We start from the raw sequence: 11,705 nt of genomic DNA, 5'->3' as shown, positions 1-11,705 counted from the left end.
GGGAAAGACGTGACATTTAAAAACCATACTTGATTACTGAACTGTAATACACTTCAGCTAACAAAAAAATCCCTACTGCAGAGAATTAGTATATTTTGAACTAAAAGGAGATAGAGAAATGTTATCTGATTCACATCATCCAGTTCACAGCATGAGGGAGGATTTTTCTTATGTTTTCAATGTCACTTTCATTATTCTTGTAACTAACATTCCCAAAAGCTTTCTAGCCTAAAGCCTTTTCTTAATGAAACATGTTCACCAGCCATGTGTACTGACTTTGATAGAAATTACTGTTAGAAGGTATGGAACAGAACATTAACCCAGCAGTAGGCTTCCATTACACATCTCAATTCCACAGTGATACCTTGAATTGTCCAATGGTTCTTTTTCTTCCTCTGAGCTAATCTCTATAGGAAACATGTCTTCATCTTCCGATGTGTCTCCATTGTCTTCTCTTTTTAAGCTATCTATTTTATGGGTAGACTTCCTCCTCTTTTTCCTCCTTTTTTTCACAGAGCTACAGACTGGAGATGTTTCAGTAGAAGGCTGGGATCCATGGGCTTGGGGTGGTATTTGTGAGGATGCACTGGTGTCCAGGTTTCTTATCCTGTCGATGGAGTTCCTCTTCAGCTGAGCTTCCATTAAAGAAGTTCCCTCAGACAGAATGGGAGATGTGGAGAGATGATAAGGAATTACCTCCTGAGAAAGAAAAAATTCAAACCATGCAACATATTATTTCCTCCTCCAGTTCATACATCTGGTTCCAAAATCTATGCACAGCTACGAAAATCAAAGTCATTTATTCCTCAGAAAAGTAACAAAGATTAGACATTTGGATGCTCAGTATGATCCTATAGCATATGGAAATTGTTCCATAGCAGCATTTCCTTAAGACAAGACAGGAACAATACTCTTAATAAAGAGGATCCTCTAAGCATCTAATATTGGCCAGGTTATTGCATAAGTCTCCATCTACCTGATGCTAGATACAGAACAGAAACAAAACCCTAGTTTATAACCTGAATATTTTGTAAAATCCAATTCTCCTTCACAACTCAGGTGACAGATACCAGACAGATAGGTCAGCAGTTTATAATTAGGTCATACAAACATCCTCTTATTCAATCATATAAATACATCTCTAGATACTCATGGAATTATTTCTAGCAATTTTCAGTCACCAAATAACTGTTACCACGCATAAGATTTAAATATAAAGATCAGAATTTTTAAACATAAAGATACAGAGATGAATACAGCACATTCACAAAGCTCTTCCCTAAAACTAGTAATATTGTACTCAGTATAAGAATTTGAAAACCCATCCCACTCCGGACAGTGCTAAAAATTATTGGGGATATCTGACAAGAAATGTCTGTAAAAAGCTTTTCTTATGGTATGTTACACGTGGACTATTCAAAGTAAGCATGACCATAACTTATACAGGCTACTATTTAATCACACAGCTCAACAGTAGGCATTCTCATTTAAATGTAATTCCACATGAATAATAGTTGCAAGATCACATCTTTGGTGAGTACCAGAATTAATGTGTGCACAGATATTTACAGGGCACGTGCACTTTTACTGGCAGTCTGCTGAGTGCATATGTACAAAGTAAAGATTTCTGCAAAAAACAGGTCCATAGACATATTAACCTCTGTTGTACACATCTTGGAGCATGTGAACTCTGTACATGTTATTTCTGTTCACACACTGGCATGCAAATAAGTTATGATTTATTTTTCAGTTATGTGATTATCTTCTTTAGATTTTACCAAATCTCAGCAACTCAAAAGATTAAGCAACAGCATAGTATTGAATTTTCATAGTAGAAATTTGTCCAGAAACTTTCAGAACTCTAAAATGGATAAAGTTATTTCTTTTCAATAAAATTCCTAAACTCAAAACTGACTCTGAAGAGCAGGTATTGAATTTATAACAAATCAGTTTTTACTCTTACCTGATCATTATCCAACTCCTGCACAAAAAAGGCCTCTCCATTGTCTCCTAATTTCATGTGCAAATCTACAGCCTCTCCATTAATTTCTATGTCAACCTAGAACAAAATAAATATATACTTATATGAAAAAAAAAAAGTTATTTTAGGTACACAGTTCCTGTTCAGCTATCCTACCACTGTCACTGGGCAAATGCTTCTCAGAGAAGCGTAGGAAACCTTATAATAAACTTCTATAAATTTCACTATAAAAATAGGGAACTTCTCTGTTTCTCTCCTCACCCTTTCACAAGGCCTTCAATTGCCAAAATGTTCTTTTAACTCGTGCAGCTCATTGCTTGTCTTGCTCTTCTTGCTCAGGAAGGTTTATAGACATTATACAAAGTCCTGAACCTTTTAAAATGTACTTCTAAATGCTTCGCTCACCAAACAAATCTTTTTGCTCCTTTAATTTACAGCCTAATTTTGAATTGTGCAAGAAGTACTTCTACATGCAAATTCTTAATATGCTGTCTTTCAAACTTATTAAACTGACTTCTCTTTACCCTATGAGAAGCACAAATAAGAAAAATTGGTTTACAATCTTGACACAATTCATGCGTCTATTTCTTCCACACACTTACCTCACCACTGCACAGCCCTGACTATCTCCATTTCTTCTCAGAAGGATCTCTCTCTTTGCCTATAACCGTTCTTGTCACCAACTCCATTTTCACTGTATTTTTTTTTAGAGCCTTGGACAAGTCTACATTTATGTTATAGTTCAGGACAGAGCATACTCTTGGCACAGTAATATTTTGAACTTTCACCCACCCTAAATATTGAAATTCCTTTCTGATTTACGTAAGAATTGAACAATGTCCATGATGACATTAGGATATTTCTGCTGAACAATTATAGCTACGTTACAACCTAGACTGTACGTAGTTACAAATTATTTCCTAAAATAATCTGTCATGCATTACTCACTGGCAACTTCACATCTGTTATCATATTGCCAGGTCATTCAGCCTGATTACATTTATCTCAAGGTCCTTGCTGCTTTTTCTAGTTTCAGTTAACCTCAACGTTCTATTATCTGAAAATACTACTTCATTATTACCTCCCTTTTTGTAACTATCACTGAACATGTTAAAAAGGCATCTTAATACACAGTTACTAATGAAATCTAGTATAGGCCCAAATTAACATATTCAAAATTCTGCTTTAGTGAAAATAAATGTTACAAATGTCATGGCTTGTTTTGTTTTTATTACAGTCAATGTCTTACAAATTATATCTTGAAATGCAAGAATCAATAGCAACCATTTTAATTGAACCTTGCCTCAATTTGGGCACTTTTTATAAAGAGTATCCAAAGAAAACCTTGACTATCACACCATGGAACTTTCAGTAACTTTCATGCCATTAGAATTAATTCACAGACAGAAAACATCAAAATTGTCATTTTTCTTACCACTTTCTCCCTAGAACGTAGAACTCCCATTTTCCCAAAGCGTACATGGAAAGGGGAACACTGAAGATTTCCATCTGGCTGACGTACAACAATTATATCTATACATCCTGATAACGTGGCTGGGTTTAGTCCCTTATAGAGCTCCTTCACAGTCACAAACACTTGCCCTGCTAACTGTCCAACGTAATTCATGGTTTGGACCTGAAAGGCAAAAGATAGAACAAATAAGATTTTGAACCCTGCTTTGTATTTTAGAGGCATTTGAGAGACAGAGATTCCAGCAGCGGGGTACTCTTCCTGTTTCACAAATTAACAACTTCACATAGAATCAGGCCTTCTCACCTAATTTATTACAGCTGTGTTTGTAGAGAGTTATTAAAAGACAAAAGCAAAAGAGACCTTGTAAGTGAAAGAATTGTAAACATTTTCATCAGGTTTATTAAAAGTTAGGCATGTGTTGACAGCTGAAGTGATTTGCTTTATTACCCCTGCTCCTGGATTTATTCAGTATTTAGTTTCCTGCTTTTACTCTGTTAATGCCCTTCCTGTTTATGACCTGTTAATACACTTAGTCCCCTAAATGCGACAGCATGCATACTTAGATGTACTTAAAAATTCAAAAAGTCTCTTAAGGGCTCTCAAAATATTAATTAATTTAATCAGATACCTTCCCAAACAGTGCAGACTTTAATGACTTCCAATGTCTATTGTTCTCATTATTTTTCAAACACCTCTTGCAGATTCTAAGATATTGATTTCAGGAAAGTCCTTGTGCACTCAGTATAAAGCACATGTCTCACATATGATCACCTGGATGACAATAAAAGAGACAAAGAGACACTTGCCGGGTAGGCAATGCTGAAACTCCCATTGATGGTGACGAGAACAGAACTGAGCTCAGAGTCTGAGAGTCAGTCACTGCACTGAGCTGCGTGGCATGTGTTAACCAGCATCATCTGCTACAATACTCTCTTTCAGCTGTCTTCTTTCATAAACAACAACAAAGTGTGAAAAGCTGTAAATGCTGTAAAAATAGCTCCAATTTTTAACTGTGACTTATACTTAGAAACAAAAAAATATTAAAAGAATACAGTGAAAGCATTACAGTACAAAATTAGAAAGTTAGGAAGTGTTACAATTAAGGCTGGTCTCTGCATGCATAGCTGTTCTAATTAATTAATGATCACCTGTGGTTTTTTCCAAAAGTCCCCCCACATAGGCTGGACTGAAGCTTTGCTTTCTTCTCTGTTTCTATTGCAATACAATTCTGGGTATCAGAACACACACCACGTTCTGAAGGAAGAATTATTGACGTTCTTTTGGGCTTTATGATACTCATCACTACCTTGCCCCTGGAAAGCGATTATGATCTCGCCATCTGACAACTGGGGAGCTGAATCACAAAAAGATTAAGAATAAAACTAGGCACTAACTTTGGAAACCAAACAGACTTTTTTAAAGTATTTAATATACAAGATGTTGACTAATGAAAGAACAATCCCTAAATACTGTTTGGAGAAGCATTTCTGCACAGCCCTCAATTCGGGCATCTAGAAAGTGCCGCCTACTGTAAAGTGAACACACAAAAACCTCATGGTAGAAAGAGCAATTATGTTCAGTTCTCCAGCATTCAACTGGGATTAGCACTTCTGGGCTCCTATTATACATTAGAAACACACCTTCCTAAGTGCAAATCTAGTGGTAAGCCATTTCACAGGGAACTGCACTTGAAACTCACTCTGTTCCCTATGCTGTGTCACAGAACAACAGCCTGGAACAGAACTCTAGAGGTCACCTGGTCCAAAAGTCTGCCCAAGGAGGGCCAACTTGGACCAGGTTGTCCCTGACCTTGGTCCCTTTGAGTTCTCAATGTCTTCAAGGACAGATTTCTCAGCTTTCCTGCACTCCTGTTCCTATATCTGCCTGTCCTCACAGCAAAAGTTTTCTTCCCAAATATCCAATATAAATTCCCCTTGCTGCAACTTGTGCCTGTTGCCTCTTGTCCTACCACTGTGCACCTCTAAGATTCCAGCTCCGTTTCCTCTATACCCCCCAACAGGTAACTGAAGACTGAACAAAACTAGCTCTCCCAGCTGCTCCTTTTCAGACATAAACTCTTAGCCCCCTAATTATCTTGGTGGCCATCATCTGAACTCTTTAAAAAGCTGGCACAGACCTAAGTCCAGAAGTGAGCCTCCAGGGTGACAGGTGTAAGCAAACTTTTAAATTTATAATTTTGCTTCGGAAAAATACTTCAGTTTCTACTGGGGGTTTTTCTAACCTAAAGTACAATAAGAAACACATTTCTTATTGAGCTAAGATTAAATGTATAGATGGCTACAATTAAACTCAAAATTACATGGTATAGTTCACCCCAGTTAATGCTTGGTCTGCTGAAGGAAAATAAATTCTAGGTGCAAAACAGCCACAACTTCCTTGGTGAGAGGAAGGAGTTGTTGGGACAGTACATACATGCCACTGTTCATTATAGGCAAATAATCCAAGTATGAAGACTCACTCACACATCCTCTGAACAATTTACACCAGCAGGTCTCCTAAACTCCCAAACAGAGAATTTTGCAATTATTCTTGATCACAACAAATCCTAGCCACACTGCATGCCCTGCCTTAGGACACAGAGATTATTTTTATACTCGTGAATTAAAAAAGTTAGCGACACCATCCTCAAGCTCTGAGGCCAACTGGCACGGCACAGCACAGCTTGCTTCCATACAGTGAAAATCTCTTATCCCTTAAAAAGAAAGTGCCACATTCAAACTGTCAGCTGGTGACGGACACTCCTTTCAAGCTGGACTGAACCTGGCCTATGCAACAAAATCACTGCAGAATTAAAAGACAGACTGGGAAACTAATCACATAAATCCCACTTCCACAGGAAACCAGATTAAAATGGTTTTATATTTCAAATGTAGGGAACAAAAAAATGCCGTAGTTATAACGGGGGAAGAGTTCAGAAATTGGGATCTGTTAGAGGTAGGCCCTTTATCCTAACTTTTATACACGCCAACCAAAGCTCAGATTGTTTGGAGTCTGAGGTTTGCAAGTTTATACTCCGAACCTAAAGTCAGTCCATACTATGTCAGTACTCCAGGAAACCAACATTCCTCAAACCCCAGAGAGACTGCAAGTGGTTTTGGAGCAACATTTTACTCTGGCCACTCCAAGAAGTCTTTCACTTACTAACCAGACAGCAGCAACTTCAGCAGTAAACATGAGTTTACGTCATGGGTTAAACCCCTAGTGCCTGCCTGTTAATTACACTGAATTTAGTAAAACTCTTGTTCTCATACCATGCTAGTGGACATAACATAGAATGTTATTGGCTGCTCGGAAAATTCAGAATCCTTTTGATCTAAGCTTGTAGCAAGCAAGAACAGTCTGTACTGCTTCTGTCAGGATTTTCAAATGGCTTTGAGTTTTGTTCTTTGCCAGGAGACACTCCACAGCTCTACACTATACATCTATTATGAAATTAAAAGTATTTTCTAGAATAATTTTTAATGTCAATTTAACTGGCATCACCTGCCAGGAGGCTCAGAAAATTTCCAACTCTTTTGGTTGTTAAAGATAGCATTCATTTTTCAGAATTTATCATCTTGGGGAAAAATAAGTGAAAAATAAATGGCTAGGTGTTACCTTATTAGTTAACTGATCTATTAACTTGGCAAAGATTGACCTAACAATGTTAATTCTTTAAAGTCCCTCTCTACTGGATGCCACAGTAAGACCAAATGCACTGTCATCTAGATAATCCATTTCTTTCACCCAAGTCTCTTCATACAGACTACATCCTAATTCCACTGGAAAAGCTGGTAATTCTACCCTTCCTGGCCCATTTTTTACAGCCCACCTCTTCCCAAAACCATTTCATCTTTCTTTACCATATTTATTTTATAAAATATGGTAAAGATATAGAAACTAAAGGGCTCTTTTCCTTTTACAAGAACCAGTATCTCCTCAGGTGCCCCAACACAATGAAAAGCAGGTTACAGGTTAGATATCCACACACATCCAAATTACTTAAGGATACAAGTGCTATTCAACATGTTCTAAAAACAGTTTTTGGAAAAAAAAATGATTTAGGTGGCATGCTGTAAGTGTAATTAAAAACTGGAACATACTTCATCTGAAAGATATTAAAATCTCTAGTACAAAAAATTTTGAAGAACAGGACAAACATCATGTTGGACTGTCACTGTGCCTGTGTCCAAAGCAGTAAAACAATCCATACCACGTCACAGACTTGACCATTACAATTTGGTCATCTATACTGAATCTATTTAAACTACAAAATCCGCTTCTGGTACAGTTCAGGCCAATAAGCACTCTCCCAAGCAATTCCCAGGCACGGATGTTGAGGCAAGATGGACTGAGGAAGACTCCCGTGGCCAGTTCAGATGTAGTCACCTTCTCTTAAAGGTCAAGAGCTTTATAGAATAGATGTGAACAGATGGTGCTAGCTGGTCAGGCCGCCAAGAATGGACTTTGGCACCATTTCATTCACTAGCAGGGATGTAGCATTTAGGTCTATTTCAGCCCCTTTTCTAGGATTCTGCGGTTCCGACTGTGCATTAGATTTTTACACCATGAGAGGCAGATTTGCAGCAATGGTAAACATAACACAAACCAAATGTTTAGTACAAAGAAAAACAACACATATAGGCACATCTTTCAGTTATGCTTCTAACACCTGATATCATGACAAGACCCTGGTCCATGACTGAAGTGATGGGTATATGAGCACAACACAAACCAACTTTCCAAAGAACTTCTCCTTACAACTTGCAAAATGGTGAAAGGGAGAGAAAAACTGATGGGACAGTGTTCAATTAAAATAAATCACTACAGCTCTGCTGCTGATGTTGAAACTATGATGATTTTACAAACTCGATCCATCTGGTCCCCTGATCTGCCCTTGGCTTCTGTTTTGAAGATGTAAAGCTTGAGAGAGACCGGACTATCTTTGGGAATCAGACTGCGGCCCCTTCAAGAGAACTGTTCCTCATTTACAAAAAAGTAAATGGCAATATTTCAGAGACTCCTAGGTAAGTGCTTACTGCCATGCTTTTATTACGTATCAAAGATTTATTTTCTTGACCCTGAAGCAATTCAGTTTTGTTTGCAGTACTGAACTCCAACTCCCTCTTCAGCAATTAATTAAATTCTACTATTGACATATTCTTTACCATGAAAAATAGGATCAGAGGTTACATTCTAAAAAAGATTTATGATAAAAAAGTAAGGGATGGAAGGAAATATTTCAGATTAAGATTTCCTAGATGGATTTTCTCAAAATTAAGCTTAGTCCTTCATACCTGTACCACAACCACAGGAACGATGACTCCTTAACTACAAAAGCTCATAATAACTATCATTCTATTATTTTTAGAAGAGGTAGCTCTGTTTATTAGTAAATGGTCAATACATTGTAAAGTCACTAATGCTGTGTGACCATCACATTAAAACTTCTTAATATTTTAACTCCTTTCAGGTTGGAAACTGAAAATCATTAAGAACTTTCAAAAGCCTTAACTACTTATTAACTCCTACATCAACCCAACCAGAATCACTGTCGTGAATTCCCCTCCCTTTTTTTTTTTTTTTTTTTGAGTAAATTCCCAGCCAGAACCCCAAAGTTGTGCATTTCTCAGAGCAAAATAAGAGCCTGGATTTACTTTCTCTAGAGGAGCAGTGAAGGCACTGCACAGGACTTTAGGAGACCTCAGTTTAGGTCCCTTGTTTCCTACAATATTCCCACATAGTTTTGGACAAGTTACTAAAGCTTAGATCTTAGAGGGTGTTTAATTCTCATTGGTTTCAAGCAGGGTCTATAACTGTGGGTGTATCTCAACCACAGCATGCCAAGCTCATCAGTGAGACACAGACAAGCACTGTTCATGCATATTCTTTTTTACTGGGAAAGGAAACCTCGACACATGAGCTGGAAGGGAGCCAGAGCCATAAGCAGCCATGACCCTGATTTGGCCAAGTTGTTGAGGGAGAACTCCAGAGCACTCTGGAGTGATTCTGGTTGTCCTGTAAATATGAGGGCAAACTCTGTCCCAACCTGATTATGTGCACATTTGTTCCAGACCTCCCCCTAGTCACAGCACCATGGGACAGACCACAGTCCTGCAGGTGATTTGGCAATATGTCTGGTCAATCGGAAGACAGGTGCAATTCACTTGTACATCCCAAATCAGAAAGCAACATGCAGCACGTGGCTTGCTCTATACCAGAGTAAGAGCATTTTGCTTCCTGCCAGCCAAATCTCCAGAAATATTTTAGAATTGGGATTATTCTGATCTTAATTCTATTAGGAACTATTTGGCTCCTACACCCAGTTAGCCAAGGCCAGAGCCAAAAACTGTGACTTCTTACAATGGCCAGAGTCTCAAATGGATCAAATGTCAAACTATCTTCCAAGCTGCTTATATGACCCTCACTCACACTCACTCACTCACTCACTCACTCACTCACAGATATGGACTTTGACTATGAGATGACTATTCACTTGAGTCTGGTATTGCACCATCTTTCAAATAGATGAAACATTACTTGGTCCAATACTTCACAAAGTCCTCATAAAGGACACAATAATTTCTTGAGAGCAGATGAAATCCAAAATTCCAATTGAAGACTCAAAACTTGCCTGAAATGAATCCTCTTGTTCAAGAAAAGGGAGGACTGGCCCATAGTCCCACAGTCAGGGTATCGAACTGGCATTCAAGAGTCCAAAAGAATTATTTCATGACCAGCTGAAGTGTACAACCACGGTCCCCGAGGCAGCCTCCCAACCGCGCATTCCCAACTTTCCCAAATCTTGCCCTTGTGTCAGCACTGAGAACCAACACCACTAAAGAAATACAAAAATAATTTCCAGCTGGTCAATGACTTACCACATACACATACAGTTGCTAGTATCAACTCAAGAGAGAAGCTGAGAAAAGAGTCTTTAGCGGGTAGTACCAGGGACACCTCTTTTGGCATTTCAGACAGTCTTGAAATCATATCTCAAGACTTGTCTCCTCCTTTCCCAGAGACCTCCTGGGAGACCTTCCACATTTCTCTTGTCTCTCTGTGCCTCAGCTTCCCAGCTACACAGTACTTCTCTCTTCATGGAGACGCTTTGAGGGAATGTACACAAGGGCTGACTCCTCTTTGGACTGATGCTGCATAAATAGGATCAAACTCTACAACAAACTCAAAACTACAAACTGATGCCTGAAACAGAGAAGGTTTTAAATAACTGGAGAAAATATGGTAGATCATGTACTGTGCTGCCCTGTGCTACTGTTCTGATGTCAGAGGACGAAGATAAATCAGAGTAGAAGCACAGCAGTAGCTCTACTCTATGCTGCTACCTCATGGGACTTGGTGTCCTTCCTTTCAGTGGGATTGGAAAACAAATTTGTTCGTTAGGCTATAACTTTACATTTTCAGAGTTTAAAGTAAGGTCTTACTGTATTTCAGCTGTTTTTTTGATGATTGCTGAGCATATGTGTGTTCATACATATATGAATGTGTGCACCTGCACATCCTCAGGTATGGAAAATAGCCAGAGACTAAAACTTGTCCAACTCCCTTATAAACAGACCACACTGAGTGAGGCAAGTAGATATTATCAGTTAGTCTATATTCTGCATTAGTGAATTGGAGCTTTCAGAAAAGCAGAAAGTATCTAAAACCATTAGAAGCTATTTTCATGGTTTTATGCCTAAAATTGTAACATAATTATGCTGAATCTTTCCCATCTTATCTCCTTCACTATCCCCCCACTTTTTCTCCAGTTCTCTTCATGGAATTAGGCTCATTTTACTGTAACAGGAGTACATCCATCTGACTTCTAACTGGGTACACTGATGACAGCAAAACCTTATCTACGTACACTAAACATTTGCCGGTATTTGTTTCCCAAGACAGCAGAGACACAGATAAAGCAACCCATAAAATAAAATAGACAAACTACTCCACTTTCCAGATCGTGAACCAAATCAGAGGTCAAGAGATCTATTGAGTTTGACAACTTTACATGTGAAAGGAAAAATTATCTGCTAGTTAGTCTGTAACATCAATGCTGAGATCCAGTTATTACTACAGGCCTCTACCCAGTTCCTCTTTTGGACAGAAATAACAAAAATATTGCACGGTTTTGTCTCCTCCCCACTCTCCATAAGATACATTCTCTTTCACTTTGTTTTCTTGAAGGTAGAGCAGATACACTAATCAACAGAAAAACTAACAGCAGTTCAGGGATGGGGGGCAGGG

At 38.4% G+C, this 11,705-nt stretch overlaps 1 protein-coding gene across 1 annotated transcript in view; it reads right to left on the bottom strand.

Moving 5' to 3' along the window:
• LPIN1 (lipin 1) overlaps positions 1-3,611 on the bottom strand; it is a gene marked incomplete at its 3' end in the record, with an annotated part of 22,848 nt that extends 19,237 nt beyond the window's left edge. Inside the window, exons 1-3 of the mRNA XM_010167589.1 lie at positions 3,417-3,611; positions 1,964-2,059; positions 364-699 (exon numbers count right to left, since the gene is read on the bottom strand). Coding sequence (XP_010165891.1) covers positions 364-699; positions 1,964-2,059; positions 3,417-3,608 — 624 coding nt within the window. The remainder of the gene's footprint in view (positions 1-363; positions 700-1,963; positions 2,060-3,416) is intronic.
• Between the last annotated feature and the right edge of the window lie 8,094 nt (positions 3,612-11,705).

This window comes from Antrostomus carolinensis, unplaced genomic scaffold (assembly GCF_000700745.2).
Source record: "Antrostomus carolinensis isolate BGI_N321 unplaced genomic scaffold, ASM70074v2 scaffold10915, whole genome shotgun sequence".
In the NCBI taxonomy this organism is placed as follows: Eukaryota; Metazoa; Chordata; class Aves; order Caprimulgiformes; family Caprimulgidae; genus Antrostomus; species Antrostomus carolinensis.
This window is presented reverse-complemented; position numbering and strand designations above follow the sequence as displayed.